This window comes from Stenella coeruleoalba, assembly GCF_951394435.1.
Source record: "Stenella coeruleoalba genome assembly, chromosome: 17".
Lineage (NCBI taxonomy): Eukaryota > Metazoa > Chordata > Mammalia > Artiodactyla > Delphinidae > Stenella > Stenella coeruleoalba.
Genome location: NC_137163.1, coordinates 38,319,580 through 38,345,612, shown reverse-complemented (window position 1 = coordinate 38,345,612; position 26,033 = coordinate 38,319,580). Strand labels below are relative to the sequence as shown.

The following is a 26,033-nucleotide window of genomic DNA, read 5'->3' as shown; positions in this document are numbered from 1 at the left end:
AGGGAAGCCTTTTTTTGTTTTTTTGTTTGTTTTTTGTTTTTTTTGCTTTTTAAATTAGTGATTTTACAAAAAGAATACTGGTAAGAGCACAACAAAAAGGCATTTTTATACCCTGTTTATAGGAATATAACCCGATACCAACTGTTTGGACAGCAATTCAGCAGTATATATCATAGAGGTAAAATTACCCTTTGGCTAATTCATAATCTAACCTCAAAAAAAGGCAAATACCTGAAAAAGCTTTATGTTCAAATATAGTCATTACAATATTATGTATAATATTAAAGTTGGAAATAAATGAAAAGTATAACAAGTGAAGAACAGTTAACTTATGCTTCATCCTTATAATGAAATATTTTGAAATAGAAATAGCAATTTAGAGAGACTTTGAAATAACACAGATAAACATCCAGGTTGTAATGTAAAATGAAAAATGTACATGTGTAATGGATCAACTTAAAGCAATTTAAAAGCATTGTGAAAGAATTGAAGGAAAATACCAAAATGTTAACAAAGATTATCTCTTGTTAATAGAGCTGCGACTATTTTTTTCCACATTTTCCAAACTTTCCATGATTAATGTAATTTCTTCTATTTTAAGGGAAAAAGGAAGTTTATTTTTTAAAAGAGAAAAAATACAATCAAAACAATTTCTGTGGTGCTGGGGAAAGGATATCCGCAAACGTGGTTTGAATGGGAAGGCTTGTGATTTTTTTTCTGTATAGCAACTGAGTATTTATGATCATTTCATGGGATTAATTTAAAATCCATTTTGAATAGCCAGCAAAGACAAGCTCTCCTAAGCTTACACTTAAAAGTGTGAAGAAGATAGCGAGAGAGAAAAGTTTCATCATAGCTTAGATCCTAAACTAAGCTAAGCAGCTTTTTGATGCTTATGCAAAGTACATTTGTTGCCTTCTAAATATTTGTCCTATTTGAAAAATTCCAGCTCTGATTTCTTAGACCAAATTGCAGTTCCGCCAAATGTAGCTGCTTCTACCCTATAGGAGTTGGTTATGGCCGTGTCTCTCCCTTTCTTAGAACCCATAGGAACAAACAATAAAAAGTAATAAAAACAAAATAGTTATTAAAATGTAAATAGCATGGCTGGATCCCTGACATGTGATGCCAGCAACCTCGCTGGCAGCCCGGGAGGACCCAGGCGCACAGGGGTCCGACTTATCTGGAAGCTGACAGGCTCTGAAGGGAGCCTTTTGTTACCTGACCTCTGTGGCAGGTTGCTGGCTCATTCTCCTGCATGGAATAGTTGAAGCTTGTCTTTCAACTAAATAGAGTACATGGGGGCAGAGATGCTTTTTTCTTTCGGCAACCTAAGTATATTGGAAAAAAAAAAAGCCACTGCAAAATAGCAGGAAAGCATGAAATATGCTTTATGAAGAAACATAAAAGAAAACCAGAGCAAAGCTTATTCAGCCTTGGTCATTAAAAAGCACACTTCTGCTCCCAATCCTGTCTCCTACCCCCACCAGAGTTCGTTTGTTCAAAGAGTTTCTTCTGTAGAACACCAGATGCGCCCCAAGTATACTGAAGTCTGTAACAGCTGGTTCTAGAATGAGAGGGGCTTCTCTTGAGAGAGACAGAATCTTCTATTTCATTGGGAGTTTTACACAACAGTTTTCTGTGTGGCTTAATTTTTGGCATCCAACTGTTTTGACAGAAGCTGTGTCGTGTTTTTTCAGCCAGATCTTTGAGAGCTAGTGTCTTCCCACGATGCCCCTGGCCGCTGATGAAAGCAGGCCCACCCTGCAGAAATGCCACAGGTACTGCCTGGGATAAAATGACACACGAATGCCTCTGAGAACTTGCTTGCCTCCTGACTCTTATTTTCCATAAAGAGGCTGTTTTCAAAACCGACAGTGTCTGTAGCCTGATTGTGGAAGACAATGATTAACATACCAAAATGGGCGTCATCATGGGGCTATTTGACACTGTCCTTAGAAAAATCCTTTACCTGCAAAGCAAAGAACTATTTCTAAATGACAAATGTGTATACATTTTCAAAGTGGCTTGCGATTTCTCCGGCAGCCAGAACAGAGTTATGCTTTACAGTCTAAGGTGACCTAATTCTTGAGATAAACTCCATTCTGAGCAATGGCATGTAGTTTCTAGATGGGAGGAGAAATTGTTATTGCTTATAATAAAGAACAGGCTGTTTTTCTTACTTGAGAACCTCAGGGGGATGAAGCAAGTTTTAATACTATAAAGAAGTGGGCTGCGAAACACTGGGATAAGTCTTGTTTATTTAAAATTTAATGCCCGTAGTCTGTTAGGTGCTGGAGAGATTCACTTTGGTGCTGTTATTTAATGCTGGAACAGTAAAACAGTCTGACTTAGATTAGGCAGTTGACTCAAAGTAATCCAGCTTCAAGGCTCAAAAATGAATAAATCGACATGGTTATCACACAGAGCGCTTGAACATATGTGTGGCTGGGTGCTGGAGTAGTGATCCATCCTCCCTCCTTAGGTCCTTGTGAAGTCCAGACCTTGAGGAAGTGGCCTGACATCTCTCTTTTTTTTAAAAGCTCTTCAATGCCAGTTGTCATTTGAAGAATTTAAAGACAAAATTACTTGCCCAGAACGAGTTGATGCTTTGTGCCATTGATTCCCCAGTACGCAAAAGTAGATTTAAGCAACATGGTAGTGAGTCAGGCCAAGGAGAAATGGGAAGCTGGATCGATAGCCCAGTAGATCCTGAAATACTATGTTGATTTATGCTTGGAAATTTTAGACTGTCTGCTTATGCAAAATGTGTACAAATGTACCTTCAACTTGCAGCCAGTGTGGGCCTAGTGCCGACAGAATAGCTCCTCCCCTGGACTGGGTTCCTCACTCTTCAGTTTTGTGACTGGCTGAGCACATATTTTTCTTATTGGAGTCTTGTGAGTGTGTATCAATGATAGCATGTTCTTGTCTTCATCAGATGCCTGTGCTACTTCCCTCAGGACTAATCCCCATGTGAGTCAGCCCCAGCCCACCAGGCTCACTGAAGGGCCCCCATACAGGCTTCAACCATGGGCTTTGGGATCAGAAGGGCCTGGGTTCAAGTCCTGCTTCTGCCATTATTGTATATGTGACCACAAGTGAGTTGCTTCCTTCACCTCCCTAAGCCTCAGTGTCCTGATCTATAAAATAGGAAAAATAATACCTGCATCCTTGTGTTCCTGTGAGGATCAGTTGAGAAAAATTAAAGGAACTAAAGCCACATAAAGTGCTTATCAGACTGCCTTAGCACATCGTAGGCACTCAATAAATGCTAGCTTTCTCTTCACTTTTTAGTTTACCTCATTAGCAAACATCTCTATTCTCTAGTTAGTGTTCTCCTGTCCACATCAGGGTGAGCATGACACCATGGAAGTCTGCCTGGTTTGTATTTCAGGTGCACAGTGTGGTAATTTGATGTTTTTATAGAATACACTGCATACAGAGTTATTATAAAATATTGGCTCTATTCCCTGTGCTGTACATTACAGCCTCGTAAGTTATTTACTTCTTCGCATGCTTACCTGGTCGGCTCTGAGGTCTAGGCTGTGGCCCTGGCTTTGGATCCCAGTCAGTCCTGTGCACAACATCTCTTTACAGTCCAGGGTGGAAGCCTCCTAGCCACCGCACACTGGCAGCCTCACACAGCCAGCCGCTCGGGCCCCCGCAGATCAGCCCCTGGGCACTTGCTCCCCATGTGCACAAGCTCTGTACTGGCCTTCTAGCGACCACAGCACACCTTCCAAAGCCTCAGAGAGCCAGGCCAGATGGGCACCTGCATTTCTGGATTCTTGGAGTCTCTGTTTGACCAATTGCAGCATTCTTTCTACTTGGTCCAGACACTTTCCACCTCATCTCCTCCACGTCACATCTGATTTTTCCTTATCATAGAGGATGGATGCAGGGTCTTAGGAGGGAGCGTGGCTTGCTGACAGCTGCCCCAACCAGGGTGGTATTGGCAGAAGGGGCTGGGAGGGACAGAGTAGGGTGTCCACATCTTGAGTTTGTGGCAGTGCTGTTTATGGTCAGCAGTTTTAATTTAAGGAATTATTTATCTACTAGGGGAAAAAAAAAGATGTTCTTTATTCTATATAAAAAGAAACATGGGTTACCATCTGGTTTTTATCTTTTGAAATGGGACTTGAGAATGTCTATATCATATCTATATCTATATCTATAGCCTAGTCATTTCCTTTCTGGATTTTCTTAATTCTCGATTAGTTTTCTTTCTTCTCTTCTTTTATTCTTGTGTTCCTTCATTCATTCATATGTTCATCCATCCATTAAAGCAGGTGAGAGATCAGTCCCTGCTAAATTATAATAGAAGGTGAGGACTTTTCTCAGAGCGCCATGTGCAGTGTATAGTGGGGGAATAGGGATGGTGGTGGCTTAAAGCCTGCAGCTCACAATGTGATCTGTATAATTTCTGTGATTTCTGCAAGCAACAGGCTGGTAGTGTTTGATTTGCTGTTATGCTTTGTGTCTGCCTTTGTACCACTTCTTTTCTTCCCCACACTTTTCCATTTATCTCAGTCCTTGTTTTTCTGGGGAAGGTTGCACTGGAAACTTGAGGGGTTAGAAGGTGGGGACCTAATGGAAGTGAATAGAGAACTTGAAAACAGGCCTTGTTCTCCACCGTGATGATGCCTGTGACCTAACACTGATGACTCCATATATCGTATTGAAGTTCAGGCCACTGTGGTCTCCCTATGCCTTTAGTATTTGTCCTAAATGATTTTTGTCTTTCGTATGTCAGAGAATGTTTTCAATGTAAGGGAGCCTGGATCAGGGTTTCTAGTTGAGGAGGCCCAGATACTGGGTTCATATCCAGCCTCTAGCACTTATCAACTCTGCAACACAGTGCAAGTCACTTACGTTCTTTTAGCCTTTGTTTCTTACCTGTAACTTGGGGATAACAGCCCCGGGTATTATAATACTCCCAGGTATTATAGGATTGCTGGGAAAATTAAGTGAGATAATGTCTGGAAAGAACTTAGCATGGTGTTTGGCACAGTGGTTAACACCCAGTAAATCCTGTCCTCCTCTCTCCCGCAGCCTCACCTCCCCACCAGCTGGCCAGCTGTCTCTAACACAGGAGCAGTGGAGCTGCAAATACTTTCACTATGATGGAATCACTCTACACCAATCCACTCCTTGACTGCCTTTTTGCCCTGCCTCCAGATCTTCCTAAACTCAATTGTCACTCTCCCACTGGTATCATCTTCTTCACAGAAACAGTGAAATCTTGATGTTTAAAAAATCATTTTTCCTTGAGAAGAAGTTAAAGCTCCTGCAATGTCCTTGTGAGTTTTTGTTTTCCAATAGGATATATTGTTGACAACAAAAATTAATATATTTACATTTGGAGCTGATTTTTCACAATAACCTTGACAGTAATATTTTCCAATTTTAGAAAAGCCCTCTGATTTCGGTCTGCAGAGAATGTATTTTGTTAATTTTTCTAAGCAGATGCTAGGCTTTTTTAGATCTTAGATTTCATTTCAATATTTGTGGAGCTCAGGTCCCCAAAATGCAAGTGACTCTTCAGCAACCCACACAGAAGATAAGGTATTCTCTTTCTCGGCCTCCTACTTATTTTGAGTTGGTGATGATTTTTGGACCCAACAGTTCAAGACTTTGGTTATTCCTGTTGCTATAAATCTGGATACTCAAGTGTTGTTCAGCTTCTGCGTGTCTTAGTGTCTGATTGCTTATCTCTATCAACCTAGAAGATGTCCTACTTTGCGTTGGTCCCCTGGTCCTCAACTCTACTGACCCAATACATTTACCCAACCGTCTATAGCCATATTCTTGCCCCTCTGTCTCTTGAAATTGGACAGTTTGAGATGGAATTTGAAGGCACTAATGTGGACCTCTGAGTAATGGGACAGATACATCAACTTTGTTAGAATGTATTCTCTAATGTGAGAGTTTCACCTAAAAAAAAGAAGAAAGCAGAGGTTGCACAGGATGGGTCAGATCTTTCCATGCAGCTTATTGCTTGGGAAGGCAGTAGCCGGATGTGGTTAAGAGCAAGGATTGGGCATCAGACAGTCCCAAATTAGAATCCCAGCTCTGCCATTTACCAACTGTGTAGTACTGGGCAAGTGACTTAATTTCTGTATCTCTCAGTTTCATTATTTGTAAAAAAGGAAGGCACTATTACTTGCTTTGCAGGATTAAATGAAGTCATGTTTCTGAAATTATATGATACAGTGTCTGGAAACATCTCGGCACAGTGGCTGGCGTGGTACTGGTACTGAGTGCCCGTAAATCTTGGTCCCCTCTCCCCCCATCCTGTGCCGAATGTTGGCCATCTCTAAAATCACACTGGTGAAGCTGTGATTGCTTTTACTGCTACGTCACTGCTCTCCTCCAGTTCTTTTCTTCATTACCTTTCTGCCCTATCTCCCAGTTTTACCCTTGAACCTACTTAAGTCTGTCTCTGGTGTAACCTCATTTCCCATCCAGAGCAATGATAACTTAATTTCTAAAAAATCAGTTTTCTTTAGATAAATTCAAAGTACCTACAACAATGATTATGATTAAAGGTGATGGCAATGATGATAAGAATAACGGGAATTTCTTATCCACTTTATCTTCTAGATTGTAAGTTTCAAAGAACGTGACTGTCTTTTTCAGCCCTAAACCCCTCACTCCTGGACCAGGAAGAGTTGTTGAATGAATGAGTCTGATATTTCAAGTAGCTTTGACTGTGCCATTTAATCTTCTTGATTTCTGCACAGTTAGTCCAAATGAGTATTTGTTGATTTGTATATTCACTTCTCCTATTACAGAACGTTCTTCCATTATGGAATAGAATTCTTAAACGTATGCTTGTGTTGATACCTCCAAAGATGGACCATGCTGATGTGTTTTAATAAGCGTCATATGTGCATATTAAATATCAATAAGTTAGAACATGACAGGAAATAATGTTGTTGAAATGTCACGGTCTACACAGGGAAAAAGAACTCTAGTAGGTTGATTTTAAGGTTTGAGGACAGGGGGTCCTGGGAAAAGTTCTGAGAATGGAGGCATCACATTCCTTCCCACACTGAGCACATAACTCTGCATGGGTTTAGTTTCATTTCAGAAGTGAAGTATTCACAGACTCTGAACATGCCTTGTAAGCTTGGCCCTCGGAGGGCAGCAGTTAAACTTGGAGAGTCTTTCTAAGATGACAGTCTGCTGAAGTCTAAAGTAAACTTTTACAAGTGCCTATAAATACTTTAACAGACTATATAAAATTTCTCCCTTACCTAATGGCTTTTATGTGTAAGATGTGACATAATGACCTGGAAAAGCAAGAGGCCCATGGGGGGCTTCCCTGGTGGCGCAGTGGTTGACAGTCCACCTGACGATGCAGGAGATGCGGGTATGTGCCCCGGTCCGGGAAGATCCCACATGCCGCGGAGCGGCTGGGCCCGTGAGCCATGGCCACTGAGCCTGCACGTCCGGAGCCTGTGCTCCGCAATGGGAGAGGCCACAACAGTGAGAGACCCGCGTACTGAAAAAAAAAAAAAAGAGGCCATGGGGTCAGATAATCCATTACCTTGGCAATGTGAGGTGCATAAATTACAAAGCATTAATTTCACGTAAATACCCTGAGTCTTCTCTAAGTTTTCTTTTATCTGGAGAATACAGATATGTTCACACTTTTCATAATTGAGGAATGAAGATATTTGAGATAAACAGCACATCTCCTATAAGGCCAAAAACTTCTCTAGAGAACAGGTCAATCTCATGTCCCTGTGGGTAGAGTTCAGTATTTGCAGAGTCACCAATTATAATATTGTGGATTTAACAGAGATTCAAAGATTCCAGTCTATTTCCATATTCCAAACCTGTCCAAGCCCAGCTTTTTTCCAGGCTTTACTCTCCCTTAGGCAAATGTAACTGATAACTGATTTAATGTTTAAAAATGTCCTCTGTCCAAAAGTTCTTTTTACAGATCTAATCTATATCCGTCTTGTTTCAATTGAAAACAATTTCCATTAGATGTGCTAATGCATTCATCAACAAATATGTATAGGGTTCTTTGATATACCAGGGGCTGTGTGTGGAAATCAAGAGCAGAAAGTACATTAGTCATGACTAATTGCCAAATGGTTAGTACAGAAAAGAGCAACTTTGAGGTTCAGAGGAAGAAGACTTCCTTCTTCCACTTGGAGCAGGAGGAATTGGAACTGGATCTTGAAAGATTGGTTGGGATATGGGTAAATCAAGAAAAAAAAGGAAAGGCAAAGAGGATGGGAAATAAATGGCGGGAGGAAAAGCACAGAGGTAGGAAGAAAATGAAGAGGCCAATTTACCTGGAAATCAGGCTTTGAGAAGGGGAGTGGAAGAGGCAAGTCGGAGGAGCAGATTGGAACCAGTCTGCGTAGGTCCTCGAATGCCATACTAAACAGGACAGACTCTGTGCTATAAACTAGTGGCCTCAAAAGCCAGGCACTATGTAGGACCATCATTTGGGTACAGGAAAATGTTTATTCTCTATCTAAAACAAGAAATGTTAATTTCTTACTAATATTTCTGGCATGTTTTGACAATATTGTATATGTGTCATTTATTCATAAATATACGTACATGTGATGCATGCGCAAATATTTTACTGGTAGAGATGCATATTCAAAAAAGTTTAGAGGCAGAGTACTTCTATAGATGATGACTGATTAAAGATTTTCACTTAGCCAGTGACATATTCAAAGCAGTACTTTAGGAAGATAAATCTGGCAGCACTTGTACAGAATCGGAAGAAGCAGTTAGTTGGCAACTGCAGCAATTCAAAGGGCTTAAATAATGGCAGCCACAGTGGGAATGGAAAGGAGAGGGGGTCTGAAAACTGAAACTTAAATGGAACCAAGAATAAAAATTATGATTAATTTATTGGTCAAAAACAAGTTTAGATAACTTTGCAAATCATTTTATACACAAGGAAAATCTTTAAAAATGTAGATAACATCCTTTCCACCATAACCCTAAGAAAGAGCACTTGGGGGCTTCCCTGGTGGTGCATTGGTTGAGAGTCTGCCTGCCGATGCAGGGGACACGGGTTCGTGCCCCGGTCCGGGAGGATCCCACATGCCGCGGAGCGGCTGGGCCCGTGAGCCATGGCCACTGAGCCTGCGCGTCCGGAGCCTGTGCTCTGCAACGGGAGAGGCCACAACAGTGAGAGGCCTGCGTACCGCAAAAAAAAAAACGAAAAAAAACAGCACTTGGAAGGGTTAACAGGAGCAGCTTAAAGATGGTGCCTTCATTATAAAACATCTATGCTTCATATCTGTTGTTTGATGTTGAAAAGGGATCCCAGAAATGTTCTCACCTCAGTTGCTTGTTGGAGATGCATTGCTTGTTGATAATCTCTGATTCAAGTACAAACACTTTTGTGCTCCCTCAAACAGCACCATCTGCACAAGAAGTGCAATTTAGAGGATCATATTGGTGAATGTGAATTTGCAAGAGAGGTCTTGATTTATCATCATTTCTTAAAAATTGCAGTATTTGTTTAACTTCCCCACTTGATGTTTTTGCAAGGTAGAACTCTTAACGGAAGTGTGATTCAGAGTTCAAATCTATCATTAAGCAGGCTTCTCTATTACCCCGTTGCAGATAAAAACACTCTAAATAACGATAGGGAAAAAGAAATAATATGTTTTAAAATTCCAGCTAGATCAAGCTTGTGATCCCTACATACTAACATTATCTTAGAAATATATTACTGAAAGAGCCCTACTATCAGGCATTTTAAATAAGAAAAACAAATTCACATATTTTAACTCTAGTCAAGCATCAGATACAAACTTAACATTTGTCTCAGTCAAGTTAAACTAGACTGCAGATTAAGTGTGCATGTGTGTGGTGTAATCATTTTGGCTGAAAGTGATTAGAATGTAGTATCGAAAAATAAATATAATGTATTGACAGACATAAAAATTAAGGAGATAAGATTAAAAGTTCCACATTAAATAGAAGTGAATATTCTCATACACTGCTGGTGGGAATATATATTGATAAGCTTTTTTTAGGGCATTGGTGACATGTTTCAAGAGCCTTAGAAATGTTTATACTATTTAGACTCATTATCTCTACTTTTAAGAACTTGCCCTAAGGATAAAAACCTTAAATATCCAACAATAAGAGAATAGCTAAAAAAATTTAGAATCACTTTCTTAAAGATTATTGATTATTATTATAGATAGAGGCCACATATGCCATGATTTTTAAGTGGAAAATGTAGTATAAAATTATATATAAAAATCACTCTTTATATATGTATACAAATGCATGAATACAAAAATTATAAGGAAATAAAATATGCTTATAGGTTGTTTTTGTTTTCTAATTTTTTTATAGTTTTCCATTTTTTAAAGGATATATTGTTTAATAATCAGAAGAAATATTGAAGTAAAAAATTAAAGAGAAATGTCAGAGCTTAGAATGCAGATACCTATAATTTAATACAATTAGCTGTTGGAAAGATTTCTGTGACCATAATATATTTGTTTAATGACTTGATCAACAAGAGCCATTGAGGTAATAATTTTGACTAGATCCGTCTGTGCTACAAAAGTAGGTAAATGTGTTAACGACTGAAGCAAATGTAGAAGTTGAAGCACATCTAATTAACTAGGCCACTGGGCTTTGGTTTCACAAAAAGAGCATATCTTAACTTTCTGAACTGAGGAGTCACTGGTATGCTTTATTTATTTATTTATTTTTCATAACATCTATATTGAAGTATAATTGCTTTACATTGTTGTGTTAGTTGCTGCTGTATAACAAAGTGAATGAGCTATATGTATACATATATCCCCATATCCCCTCCCTCTTGTGTCTCCCTCCCACCCTCCCTATCCCACCCCTCTAGGTGGTCACAAAGCACCGAGCTGATCTCCCTGTGCTATGTGGCTGCTTCCCACTAGCTATCTGTTTTACATTTGGTAGTGTATATATGTCCACGCCACTCTCCGAAAAGGTAGTAGCTGTATTTATACTTATATAAATATATTTATTCACTCATTCATTCATCCAGTCAGTCAATAAACAGTTTTTCAGCACTTGTTATACATCAGGTACTGGACCAGGGTTATGAAAAAGAGAAACGAGTGTCTCAGAAAATTAGTGGTCTAGTGGGGAGATCAATGTGTAAATGTGGTTGAAAATGAACAGAGAGATCCATGTGAAGATCTAGAAGAACACTGAGAAAGAACAACCAACTTTTCCCTAGAGTTAGGGGAGCCTTCCCAGATAAAGTAATGTTAGTGATGGGCTTTGTCGAATGAATAGGAGTTTGCCAGATGGAAAAGTTGAAGGGGCATTCTAGATAGGAAGAAGAGCATCTACAAAGGACCAGAAATCTGAGATATCATGGCATCTCAGGTCAGGGACTGGTAGGAAATGTGATGTGGCTGGAGCTTAGGATGAGAGGTAGAAGCAGGATGATAAGGGTGGAAAACTGGGTTAGGGCCAGAAATGACCTTCACACCCATGGTAGTCACAGCATTTCTACTTCAGCAATGATTAATAGTGATTTTCCTGGCTAATAGAATCCTAATCATTATAATGAGGTAGGACTGTTCACTTTGAATTATGGAAATTATAACTGTTATGACCTGCTCCACAAACACAGGTTATAAATATGATCACATCCTTCAGTCTCCTTTATAGGGAATCGTCCAAGCCTCTATAGGCCTTATTAGCAGGAAGTCTGTTATCTCCTCCTGAGGTCTCTGGGACTTAACTCAGGGCAAATGGGTCAGTCCTCCTCCAGAAACCTGTGGCTGGATCCACCTGTGACTACTACTCCTGGCTGCTGCACGGCACTGTTTGCAGCCCTAAGTTACAGTGGTGCCCATTTTGGGGAGCAAGGTTTCAACTCCCTTTGTTGATATTCCCATCCTCAGTTCTCTAAATAGTAACCTCTGTTAGGGTTGCTGGATCTGAAGGAGCTTCTGGACTTGGCCACATGCTAGACTACAATTAGCCCTTCCCCTGAATCTTAGGCCACTGTGTTGAGCCCAGGTCAATAACCCAGACCCCTTTCTTCAAGATCACTTTATTTTAGTGATTTCCAGGACCTTCCCTGCCCCGGGACTTTAGTCATTGTCACCCTGACCCAACATTTCTCTCATCCCCAGTCTTCTATCTAAGGAAGCAGGGGTGAGGACACTGGGCTTTCCTCCCAGAAGACCCTGGGCTCCTCTTTTTTTGTTTGTTTGTTTGTTTTTTTGCGGTACGCGGGCCTCTCACTGTTGTGGCCTCTCCCATTGCAGAGCACAGGCTCCAGACGCACAGGCTCAGTGGCCATGGCTCACGGGCCCAGCCGCTCTGTGGCATGCGGGATCTTCCCGTGTCCCCTGCATCAGCAGGCGGACTCTCAACCACTGCGCCACCAGGGAAGCCCCCCGGGCTCCTCTTACACTCTGATTTATCTCCTTCCCAGTGTCCAGGTTGTTCCTCCAGATAGCTCAAGGGGAAGCAGCTAGCAAGATGGAGTTTTAAAAAGCTTGTTGCCCTGTCCCAATGCCCCCCAAAACTGTCTAATTGCTTTATATTTACATGGCTAAGAAAGATACAAGTGATTCTTCCAAGAACAAAAGATCTTCCTCCAAGTGATTTTCTGTTCCTGCCTATAAAGAGTAGTAGTTGTAATTTACTTCACTAAAATAATGAATCTTTGTGTAACCATGCCCCCTGTTTTAAAAAAATCAGTGATAATGTGCGTATATATTATATAATGAATTATGTAACTTGTCCAAGGTGGAAATAGGTCTCAACCCCAAAACCTGTATGCTTAACCACTATGCTTACTGCCTCATCTCATTCAGTTTATATACTAATATGTCATGATTTATTCTTTAATTCAGATACTGCACCTATACTAGTCAAGTTTATTGCAGTATTAGACATCTCTAAATGCAGCGCTCTTTTGAATTGTTGATAAAGGAGAGCTGGACAACAAGTGGATTTATGAGCTAGCGCATATGTGTGGAAACTGAGTATATTTACTGTAAGAGAAAATTGTGTTTTCTCTACAAAACTGGTGTCAGAACGGAGAAGAGTACTTATACATAGTTCTGGCAGTACTGAAACGGAGTAGTAAACAGGCATTTGAGCTAATACACTTTGTTAACAAATAGTGTTCTTTAGAATTCATGATTTGGGAAATCTATCTACAAGGCTGGATTAATCTAAGTTTATTTTATTTTGGCCCACTCTTAGCGCAAGTGCAGGACAGTCAGTTGACCTTTTCGATTTATTGCTTTAACTCTCAGACTACTTATCTTTAAATTTGATAATAACAGAAAATAAACTCCAGCCAGATTGTTTTCACCTTTTCTCATAGGCACTATTTTCCCAATAGCATTATTACTCTCCTCAGTAAAATGAAAGTGAAATGCATGTGTCTTATTTCATAAACAAAGACAAGACTCTGACATATTATCTGTAGTTTATGTTCTTTTAGAGAAAAACTGTAATGCCATCAAAGTTTGTTGTGCTATCTGAAGTTCTTAATAAAAATTCCAGGAGGCCAAGAGATCTCTGGGCGGTTTCATTACATTTATGGGGGAACTAGTTGCCCATCTTCTGACAAAACCTCAATGAGACCTGACTCCTAGCCAGCTCAGCCGGGGTCTTCCCTCTCACCTCCAATTCTAAGGTTTACTTCATGTGCTTGCCTTAGGCTGGTGCTGTAAACCACTGAGCCAGGGCCACAGCTGTGAGCTAGGATTACTGTGGAGCTATTCATTTGCCCTAGTTTCACTACAAGATGAGATCCCTGCATTTGACCTTGTATCACTTTGTTGTGTTGCTGTCATTATTACTGTTTTATTATTGTTGTTGTTGTTATTTTTGTTACTTTATATACTTAAAATGCCTAGCTTTGAAACCAGTTTGGATTTGAGACACACAATACATTCTATTATTTTAAAATGATAAATGCAGACATCTCTGTATCAACTTTATTCAGTTTTCAGATTTATTAAGCTTTTTTTACTTTATCCAGAAACTAAAAATTCTGATTGGCCTTCAATTTTTAGAGTGAGGAAACAATTTCTATTTATTTGGATTTGGATATGCTCTATGTTGGAATGAGGGCCTACTCCGTGCTGAAAGAGGTTATGTGTTTTTCTATGAGCTAGGTGAAATTTGTGTTTCTCCCTTGGTGGGTATGCATTATGCATAAACAAAGATGTTCTACGGTTCCTAGGGAAGAAGAATGAGGAAGATGCCTCCTTCCTAGTTCTCTCACAGGATTTCCCAGGAAATCATTGACACAGACTGAAGTTCATGGAGTGACGTAGAGTGAAGCTAACAGACAATTCTTGAAAGCCTACTATGCGCCAGGAACTGTGCCTCCTATATATTTGCCTGGTCTCATTTAATTTTCTTAACAAAGTCATGAGGTCATTCCCCTTTTCCTTATGGTGTAGATGAGGAAACTGAGGCTCAGAGAGATTGGGCAACTCATCTAAAGTCAAAGAGCCAGAGGTGGCAGAGCAGGGAATCAAACAATGTTTATTGAGGTTCCACAGCCAACACCTTTCTGTGCCCCATGCTGCCTGTCTGTGGACTCAGGTGGCCTGGGGGCTCCAAGTCCACACTAAAGTCAGGGTCTAGTACTGAATGAAGTCCCATGCATTTCTCGTAGGTTCTAGCGACAATCAGAATGTCAGAGTGGAAAAGAGACTTCGCAGCTCAGTCAGGTATTTGCTTAACCACTGGTTTCCTAACCTCTTCTGTTTGGGCCTTAAACTTGAATGTGGAGTTGGGTGGGGACTGAACTTCTCCAGGGCTGGGAGGTGGCTCTGTCTCCTGAAGGCCAGCCATGCACCAGCTATGCTGTTGTTGTTTGGAGGCCTTAGCATTCTTCCCTTCAAACCGATTACTTTTTTGTTATCTTAATATAACATCATTGGTTATCTAGCTGATTGAAATGTGAAGGAGACTAATCCTGTACGGTAATGATTTGCAAGTAAAACACCAAATCTATGGGGATATTCAGGGCATTTGCTTTTAAAAATTGATTTTTCTCTAACTTGTGCTAACTGTCCCTTGATCCTTATTTAGAGAATTCCATCATTTTAATAACTTGGTACTGTTTTGCTGGTAAATGAGGAGATATGTAAGCAAAGTTTTTTCCTCTTCTTTATGGACCTAAAAACATGTTCAGAATTTTCATTTGCAGCACTTTATCTTTCTTTATTTTTTTTCTATGTTGCAAGCAAAATGTCATTTGATTTAAATTGACGCTAAGCACATTTCTGTTAGAGGAGCCAGTGACTATGGTCTTTAGATATAGACTGATTATATTTCTTAATCCAACAGCAGTTTAAGTTTGTGCTATGAATGTGAGTCGGTGGTTTGACTCTGTGCAGCAGGCAGTGGGTACTTCACGATTCTTCTTCAGCAGGGGCTCAAATGACTTTGGAAGATTGTCCTGAGTATTTAGATGCTCCTTCTCTCTATGGGTAAAAGTGTGTGCTCTGTGCCTGGCTATGCATTATGTAGTTTTATAATTCATTCATTGAATGTCTGTTGCATGGCAGACGCAGATTGTCTTCATCACACCTCATTTCATCCTCACAACCACCCAGGGAAGCTGTTATGTTATGAGCATGTAATAGTCCCTCCACTCTTTAGATAAGGAAGCTGAAGTTCAGGTAGATCTATTTCCCAGTGGTTACACAGCTAGTGCCTATTAATAGCAGGGCTCACCAGATCTGTCCGCCTTTTTCAACTACAACATTTTGCCTGGAAATGAGCTAGCAGGAAAGTTTTAGGAAATGAGGTTGAGACAGTGGTAGAGGGCTTTGAATTTTACTAGTGAGGCACCACACTTTGGATTAATTTATTCATTCAAGACCTATTTATTGGGCACCTAATATGTGCCAAACAGTCTGGGCATTGGGGGCATCACATTGAATCACAAAGCTTAAATACCTGCCGTTGAGAAGCTTACAGTATGGCTCTTGGAGGTTTTGAACAGAGAAATGACATGCTCTGGTATAAGTTTTACAGGAGTCTTGCTGACTGCCGTGCAGGCCATCAGCTGCAGAGGGGCACAGGCTGAGTCAGGGAGACCAGTTAGGAGGACTGTTTTGCAACAGTCCAGGCAAAAGAAGGTGGGGCTTGAACCAGCGTGGTAGCAGAGGTGAAAAGTTGGATTCTAGATGGACTTAGAAGAAAATACCAATGGGATTTGCTGAACAATTGGATGTGGACATTGCTTGTCTAGGCTTTAACTGGAACTCAGGTCAGCCTGCCTCCTAAACCTGTGCTCTTTTAATTATGTTAAAATGCTCAAGTGTAAAGTAGCTTCACAGTATTCAATTTAGTGAGAAACGTAGCTCCTTTTCAATGCCTTGGCACTAGACTTGTGAAAGCAGAATACTTGTTGGTGTCCGGAGGAGGCAGGACAGAGCTCCATTTCCCAGGAGCATTTATCATCCAGGCTGAAGTCGACCCGCCGGCTCCCTTGAAGAAGGCCACGTGCCTGGGTGGTAGCAGTTGGTTATACTCGACGTCTATAGTGTGTCCATCTCGGAGCCATTCAAAGTCCTTCCCTATGGTTTCCCTGCAGTGAGGCAAGAGGACAGATCTTATTAATAAGATTTAAGCCCAGCTTCACATGTTTCTGCCTTTGTTATCTCTCAGAAACCACATCATCAGGTCCAAATCAGAAATGAATTTTAATTCTTGGTCAAAAAGTGGAACTTTTAGCATACTGTTTGACCATTGTAGTGAGCTTTTACGGAGCGGACACAGTCACTCAAAAATGGTTCTAGATACGCCAGGTCTGCTAGTAGCTTTAATAACTGCAGGATACAAGTTTGTATTTCCCGAGTCAATGAAATTGCCACCAAGCTGTTTGTGCGGTAATGAGATGAATAAAGTGTCATTCTCATTCAGTTCATTTTCATTGACCTTAAGTGAATGACCTTATATGTCCAAGAAGGAGGGGAACATGACCCTGGGCAAACATAAACATTGCATCTGCTTCACCGTCATTACTAAGGACAGCATGGGCAGCTAGCTATACTTGTGGATTTAGACTAAGACGCAACTCCCGACACACCTTGTCTTGAAGCAGAGGCAAATGATTGGGTTTCAGTTAATCATTGGAAGGCCTCGTGATCTGTCTAGAGCCTAACTGCATCTTCTGGATGCAATCTAATATCCCAATGAACTTGGCCATCCATTGGGTCCTACTGGGCAGGTTGTCCAGTTAAGGATATGAATAGAGGCTCTCAATTCCTGGCCGGCAGACCGCATTTATCACAACCCCTTTCTTCATTAACCTGCCCTGGAGATCAGCCCTGAGGGTACTCCTTTGTTGTGTCAGCCACACCCTAAATCAAGCAGCCCCACCAGTAAGAGATGAACGTGCACACCTCTGATTCCCTCCTGCCTCCAGGAGGCAGATAAGAGGCCCTGCCACTTTTCAAAAATTCAAAAGCAACTGAAGAAGCACTTGTTTTATTTTATTATTTTTCCCAGGGCTGCGTCCAAAGAGGACTCTGCGTTTGGTGCTCTGGACTGCAGAGGAGCAAGGTGGAATCGGTGCCCTGCAGTATTACCAATTACACAAGGTAAGAGAGCAGCCATGGACTGCTGGACATTTGCACATGTAATACCAGTGTAAATACAGCAAAAGCACTGATGCTTTTAGTTTAAGAATTTCCTCTATTGTCCTGAAGACTCAGCAATACTTTGCGGTAGGCTGGCCCTGGCAAACACCCCTTGCAGAAGTCTTCATCCAGCTCCGTAAAGGAGAATGCACTGGTGAGCTGAGGGTGCTGGGATGGAGCTGAGTGATCTTCTATTTCTACATTAGTCTGTAGCCTTAGGAAAATTATACCTGCTATGTGGCCATTTTCCTAAACTCTCTAGTTCTGCTATATTCATGTATGCCAGAGAAATAGTAATAGGTTAACATTCCCTGTTCCTACTGAGTCCACCCCCATACCCCAATGTCCCAAATCCTCCTGGGAGCGCTGGCATTTGAAAGCCACATCCTGAGACCTTGAGTCAGCCAGGAGCATTGATAATGGCCATGGGAATAGCAGCAACGAGAGGTCTCAGACCTGGGAATGTGGAGGCCAGTGTGGTTTGACAGTGACCAATATAAGGCAAAAGTGAAGCTTGAAGCAAGAAGGTGATAGTGGAAGATCATAAACAGAAATAAAAGACCACGTTTAAGGCAGGGGACAGGGACTCCCAAGGCAAAAGAAATAAAAGCAAAAATAAATAAGTGAGATCTAATCAAACTTGAAAGCTTTTGCACAGCAAAGGAAACCACCAACAAAACAAAAAGGCAATCTACGGAATGGGAGAAAACATTTGCAAATGGCACGATCGACAAAGGGTTAATAGCCAAAATACACAAACAACTCATACAACTCAATGTCAAAAAATGGGCAGAAGACCTAATAATACATTTTTCCAAAGAAGACATACAGATGGCCAACAGGCACGTGAAAAGATGCTCAACATCTCTAATTATTAGAGAAATTCAAATCAAAACCACAATGAGGTATCACCTCACACTAGTCAGAATGACCATCATCAAAATGTCTATAGATAATAAATGCTGGAGAGGGTGTGGAGAAAAGGGAACCCTCTTGCACTGTTGGTGGGAATGTAAATTGATACAGCCACTATGGAGAACAGTATGGAGGTTCCTTAAATAACTAAAAATAGAATTACCATATGACCCAGCAATCCCACTACTAGGCATATACCCATAGAAAACCATAATTCAAAAAGACACATGCACCCCAATGTTCATTGCAGCACTATTTACAATAGCCAGGTCATGGAAGCAACCTAAATGCCAATCGACAGACTAATGGATAAAGAAGACATGGTACATATATACAATGGAATATTAATCAGCCATAAAAAGGAACGAAATTGGGTCATTTGTAGAGCTGTGGATGCTTATAGAGACTGCCATACAGAGTGAAGTAAGTCAGAAAGAGAAAAATAAATATCGTATATTAACGCATATATGTGGAATCTAGAAAATGGTACAGATGATCTGGTTTGCAGAGCAGAAATTGAGACACAGATGTAGAGAACAAACATATGGACACCAATGGGGGAAAGCGGAGGTGGGGTGGGGGTGGTGGTGTGATGTATTGGGAGATTGGGATTGACATGTGTACACTGATGTGTATAAAATGGTTGACTAATAAGAAAAAATAAATAAAAAATAAGCATAAAAAAATCATATGCTAAAACTTATTGCCTAACTAATTTTCAAAATTCTAATCAGATTAATAGCTGCCTTTATGTCATAGTTATGCTTATGAAGTATTACTTCAATTATTATAATAATTGCTAGCCTTAGTAAATTGTTCTGTAACATGTGAGATTCTTTGTGGTTTGTGTATAAATTTTGAAACTAAAGTAGAACTTTATTGTAATATCTAAAACACACTTTCCAAGGAAACAAACTTCGGCTCAAAAAGGTCTATGAGCATTTTGGCAGGCATTACTAAGTAAAATAATTCTAACAGGAAGTACTGAGTTTTTCACTTTACATGTGTAATATACATGTACATTTATATTATTTATAACAATAATATTTTCCTGCAAAATACTTATATAATTGGCTCCAAACAAAATTTATAAAATTATCATTTAGGTCGTACAAAGTTATAAATAATTTATTGTATGGAAATATATTTTGGAGTCAACTAGAATAGCAGTCATTCCTGGTATCCATCCAGCATGCCCGTAACAATTCATAGCATAAAGTCCTATAAAGGTTGTGTACATATTATTCTCTTATTTTTTAAAAAATGCTACTTCGCGTATTTTGATAAACTGTAAACTTTTTTCTCCTAGTGTTCAAGTTCTTTCCACTGTATCTTCACATTAGCACATGAAGTTGAGAATTATTTGTATGTATATTGTTTGTGCTTTATGTTTATTGATTTGTTTATAAGTAACACACATTTTATGCTAACAGTGTTTTATTGAGGTATAAGTAGCATAGAGTGATAAAATGCACAGATCTTAAGTCTACAGTGCAATATATTTGGCAAATGTATACCCCTGTGTAACCATTGCCCAGATCAAGACATAGAGCGTTCCTGTTATCCTAGGAAATTTCCCTTTCAGATCAACCTCTGACTCCACCAAAGATAACTAAAGATAACTATTATACTGATTTTTATGACCACAGATTGTTTATGCCTGTTCTTGAACTTCAGTGATACAGTATATACTCCTGGGCTTCCTGCAATATGTAAACAAGTATGGTTTTGTGATTCTTCTGTGCTGTTGCGGTAACAGCAGTTTGTCTCTTTCTGTTGCAGAGGAGTTTTTTAAAAAAATTTTAACACCTTTATTGGAGTATAATTGCTTTACAATGTTGTGTTAATTTCTGCTGTATAACAGAGTGAATCAGCTATATGTATACATATATCCCCACATCCCCTCCCTCTTGCGTCTCCCTCCCACCCTCCCTATCCACCCCTATAGGTGGTCACAAAGCACCCAGCTCATCTATACTAGCTATCTGTTTTACATTTGGTAGTGCATATATGTCCATGCCACTCTCTCACTTCGTTCCAGCTTACCCTTCCCACTCCCTGTGTCCTCAAGTCCATTCACTACGTCTGCGTCTTTATTCCTGTCCTGCCCCTAGGTTCATCAGAACCTATTTTTTTGGGATTCCCTATATATGTGTTAGCATACGATATTTGTTTTTCTCTTTCGGACTTACTTCACTCTGTATGACAGATTCTAGGTCCATCAAACTCACTACAAATAGTTCAATTTCATTTCTTTTTATGGCTGAGTAATATTCCATTGTAAATATGTTCCACATCTTCTTTATCCATTCATCTGTCGATGGACACTTAGGTTGCTTCCATGTCCTGACTATTGTAAATAGAGCTGCAATGAACATTGTGGTACATGTTTCTTTGAATTATGGTTTTCTCAGAATATATGCCCAGTAGTGGGATTGCTGGATCATATGGTAGTTCTATTTTTCGTTTTTTAAGGAACTCCATACCGTTCTCCATAGTAACTGTATCAATTTACAATGCCACCAACAGTGCAAGAGGGTTCCGTTTTGTTCGCACCGTCTCCAGCATTTATTGTTTGTAGATTTTCTGATGGTAGCCATTCTGATGGGTGTGAAGTGATACCTCATTGTAGTTTTGATTTGCATTTCTCTAATGATTAATGATGTTGAGAATCCTTTCATGTGTTTGTTGGCAATCTGTATATCTTCTTTGGAGAAATGTCTATTTAGCTCTTCTGCCCATTTTTGGATTGGATTGTTCTTTTGATGTTGAGCTGCATGAGCTGATTGTATATTTTGGAGATTGATCCTTTGTCAGTTGCTTCGTTTGCAAATATTTCTCCCATTCTGATGGTTGTCTTGTCTCGTTTATGGTTTCCTTTGCTGTGCAAAATCTTTTAAGTTTCATTAGGTCCCATTTGTTTATTTTTGTTTTTATTTCATTTCTCTAGGAGCTGGGTCAAAAAGGATCTTGCTGTGATTTATGTCATAGAGTGTTCTGCCTATGTTTTCCTCTAGGAGTTTTATAGCGTCTGGCCTTACACTTTGGTCTTTAATCCACCCTATACTGTTGTATACGGTGTTAGGGAGTGTTCTAATTTCATTCTTTTACATGTAGCTGTCCAGTTATCCCAACACCACTTATTGAAGAGGCTATCTTTTTTCTATTGTATATTCTTGCCTCCTTTATCAAAAATAAGGTGACCATATGTGCGTGGGTTTACCTCTGGGCTTCCTATCCTGTTCCACTGATCTATATTTCTGTTTTTGTGCCAGTATCATACTGTCTTCATTACTGTAGCTTTGTAGTTTAGTCTGAAGTCCAGGAGCCTGATTCCTCCAGTTCCATTTTTCTTTCTCAAGATTGCTTTGGCTGGGGCTGCCCTGGTGGTGCAGTGGTTAAGAATCCACCTGCCAATGCAGGGGGCACGTGTTTGAGCCCAGGTCCAGGAAGATCCCACATGCCGTAGAACAGCTAAGCCCAGGTGCCACAACTACTGAGCCTGTGCTCTAGAGCCCACGAGCCACAACCACTGAGCCCGAGTGCCACAACTACTATAGGCCGTGCACCTAGAGCCTGTGGTCCACAACAAGAGGAGCCACTGCAATGAGGAGCCCGCACACTGCAACGAAGAGTAGCCCCCACTCGCTGCAACTAGAGAAATCCCATGCACAGCAACAAAGACCCAATATAGCCAAAGAATAATTAATTAATTAATTAAAAAGATTTCTCTGGCTATTCAGGGTCTTTTGTGTTTCCATACAAATTGTAAAATTTTTTGTTCTAGTTCTGTGAAAAATGCCAGTGGTAGTTTGATACGGATTGCATTGAACTTGTAGATTGCTTTGGGTAGTATAGTCGTTTTCACAATGTTGATTCTTCCAATCCAAGAACATGGTGTATCCCTCCCTCTGTTTGTATCATCTCTAATTTATTTCATCAGTGTCTTATAGTTTTCTGCATATAGGTCTTTTGTCTCCTACAGTAGGTTTATTCCTAGGTATTTTATTCTTCTTGTTGCAATGGTAAATGGGAGTATTTCCTTAATTTCTCTTCCAGATTTTTCATCATTAGTGGACAGGAATGCAAGAGGTTTCTGTGTGTTAATTTTGTATCCTGCTGCTTTACCAAATTCATTGATTAGCTCTAGTAGTTTTCTGGTAGAGTCTTTAGGATTCTCAATGTATAGTATCATGTCATGTACAAAGAGTGACAGCTTTACTTCTCCTTTTCTGATTTGGATTCCTTTTATTTCTTTTGCTTCTCTGATTGCCATCCCTAAAACGTCCAAAACTACGTTGAATAATAGTGGTGAGAGTGGGCAACCTTGTCTTGTTCCTGATCTTAGTGGAAATGGTTTCAGTTTTTCACCATTGAGAACGATGTCGGCTGTGGGTTTGTCATATATGGCCTTTATTATGTTGAGGTAAGTTCCCTCTAGGCCTACTTTCTGGTGGGTTTTAATCATAAATGGCTGTTGAATTTTGTTGAAAGCTTTTTCTGCATCTTTTGAGATTATCATATGTTTTTTTTCCTTCAGTTTGTTAATATGGTATATCACATTGATTGATTTGCATATATTGAAGAATCCTTGCATTCCTAGGATAAACAGCACTTGATCATGGTGTGTGATCCTTTTAGTGTGCTGTTGGATTTTGTTTGCTAGTATTTTGTTGAGGATTTTTGCATCTATGTTCATCAGTGTTATTGGTCTGTAGTTTTCTTTGCTTCTGACATCTTTGTCTGGTTTTGGTATCAGGGTGATGGTGGCCTCGTGGAATGAGTTTGGGAGTGTTTCTCCCTCTGCTATATTTTGGAAGAGTTTGAGAAGGATAGGTGTTAGCTCTTCTCTAAGTGTTTGATAGAATTCCCCCGGGTCCTGGTCCTGGGCTTTTGCTTGTTGGAAGATTTTTAATCACAGTCTCAATATCAGTGCTTGTGATTGGTCTGTTTATGTTTTCTCTTTCTTCCTGGTTCAGTCTTGGAAGGTTGTGCTTGTGTAAAAATGTGTCCATGTTTTCCAGGTTGTCCATTTTATTGGCATATAGTTGCTTGTAGTAATCTCTCATGATCCTTTGTATTTCTGCAGTGTCAGTTGTTACTTCTCCTTTTTCATTTCTAAGTCTATTGATTTGAGTCTTCTCCCTTTTTTTCTTGATGAGTCTGGCTAATGGTTTACCAATTTTGTTTATCTTCTCCAAGAACCAGCTTTTAGTTTTATTGATCTTTGCTATTGTTTCCTTCATTTCTTTTTCATTTATTTCTGATCTGATCTTTATGATTTTGTTCCTTCTGCTAACTTTGGCATTTTTTTGTTCTTTCTCGAATTGCTTTAGATGTACAGTTAGGTTGTTTATTTGAGATGTTTCTTGTTTCTTAAGGTAGGATTGTATTGCTATAAACTTCCCTCTTAGAACTGCTTTTGCTGCATCCCATAGGTTTTGGGTCATCGTGTTTTCATATTCATTTGTTTCTAGATATTTTTTTATTTCCCTGTTGGTTTCTCCAGTAATCTCTTGGTTATTTAGTAGCGTATTGTTTAGCCTCCATGTGTTTGTATTTTTTACAGTTTTTTTCTTGTAATTGATATCTAGTCTCATAGTGTTGTGGTCAGAAAAGATGCTTGATATGATTTCAATTCTCTTAAATTTACCAAGTCTTCATTTATGACCCAATATATGATCTATTCTGCAGAATCTTCCATGAGCACTTGAGAAAAGTGTATTCTGTTGTTTTTGGATGGAATGTCCTATAAATATCAATGAAGTCCATCTTGTTTAATGTATCATTTAAAGCTTGTGTTTCTTTATTTATTTTCATTTTGGATGATCTTTCCATTGATGAAAATGCGGTGTTAAAGTCCCCTGCTGTTATTGTGTTACTGTTCATTTCCGCTTTTATGGCTGTTAGCTTTTGCCTTATCTACTGAGGTGCTCCTATATTGGGTGCATAAATATTTACAATTGTTATATCTTCTTCTTGGATTGATCCCTTGATCATTATGTAATGTCCTTCTTTGTCTCTTGTAATAGTCTTTTTTTTTATTATTATTTTTTACAAACCATTGTGTCAAGGGCTGACTTTCAATAGATCGCAGCGAGGGAGCTGCTCTGCTACGTATGAAACCCCGACCCAGAAGCAGGTCGTCTACGAATGGTTTAGCACCAGGTTCCCCAATAGTCTTTATTTTAGTCTATTTTGTCTGATACGAAAATTGCTACTCCAGCTTTCTTTTGATTTCCATTTGCATGGAACATCTTTTTCCATCCCCTCACTTTCAATCTGTATGTGTCCCTAGGTCTGAAGTGGGTCTCTTGTAGACAGCATATATATGGGTCTTGTTTTTGTATTCATTCAGCCAGTCTATGTCTTTTGTTTGGAGTATTTAATCCATTTACATTTGAAGTAATTATCGATATGTATGTTCCTATTAACGTTATCTCAATTGTTTTGGGTTTGTTTTGTGGGTCTTTTCCTGCTCTTGTGTTTCCTGCCTAGAGAAGTTCCTTTAGCATTTGTTGTAGAGCTGGTTTGGTGGTGCTGAATTCTCTTAACTTTTGCTTGTCTGTAAAGGTTTTAATTTCTCTGTCGAATCTGAATGAGGTCCTTGCTGGCTAGGGTAATTTTGGTTGTAGGTTTTTCCCTTTCATCACTTTAGATATGTCCTGCCACTCCCTTCTGGCTTGCAGAGTTTCTGCTGAAAGATCAGCTGTTAACCTTATGGGGATTCCCTTGTGTGATATTTGTTGCTTTTCCCTTGCTGTTTTTAATATTTTTTCTTTGTATTTAATTTTTGATAGTTTGATTAATATGTGTCTTGGCATGTTTCTCCTTGGATTTATCCTGTATTGGACTTTCTGGGCTTCCTGGACTTGATTGACTATTTCTTTTCCCATGTTAGGGAAGTTTTTGACTATAATCTCTTCAAATATTTTTTCATTCCCTTTCTTTTTCTCTTCTTCTTCTGGGACCCCTATAATTCGAATGTTGGTGCGTTTAATGTTGTCCCAGGGGTCTCTGAGACTGTACTCAACTCTTTTCATTCTTTTTTCATTATTCTGCTTTGCAGTAGTTATTTCCACTATTTTATCTTCCAGGTCACGTATCCGTTCTTCTGCTTCAGTTATTCTGCTAATGATTCCTTCTAGAGAATTTTTCATTTCATTTATTGTGTTGTTCATCATTGTTTGTTTGCTTTTTAATTCTTCTAGGTCCTTGTTAAACGTTTCTTGTATTTTCTCCATTCTATTTCCACGATTTTGGATCATCTTTACTATAGTTACTCTGAATTCTTTTTCAGGTAGACTGCCTATTTCCTCTTCATTTGTTTGGTCTGGTGGGTTTTTACCTTGCTTCTTCATCTGCTGCATATTTCTGTCTTCTCATTTTGTTTAACCTACTGTGTTTGGTGTCTCCTTTTCACAGGCTGCAGGTTCATAGTTCCTGTTGTTTTTGGTGTCTGCCCCCAGTGGGTGAGATTGG

At 39.6% G+C, this 26,033-nt stretch overlaps 1 protein-coding gene across 11 annotated transcripts in view; it reads left to right on the top strand.

Annotated features, from left to right (window-relative positions):
* CPQ (carboxypeptidase Q) overlaps positions 1–26,033 on the top strand; it is a 487,312-nt gene that overhangs the window by 359,642 nt on the left and 101,637 nt on the right. For all 11 annotated transcript variants that reach the window (XM_079901122.1, XM_079901123.1, XM_079901128.1 and 8 more), the window contains one exon: positions 17,506–17,597. In XM_079901122.1, coding sequence (XP_079757248.1) covers positions 17,506–17,597 — 92 coding nt within the window. The remainder of the gene's footprint in view (positions 1–17,505; positions 17,598–26,033) is intronic.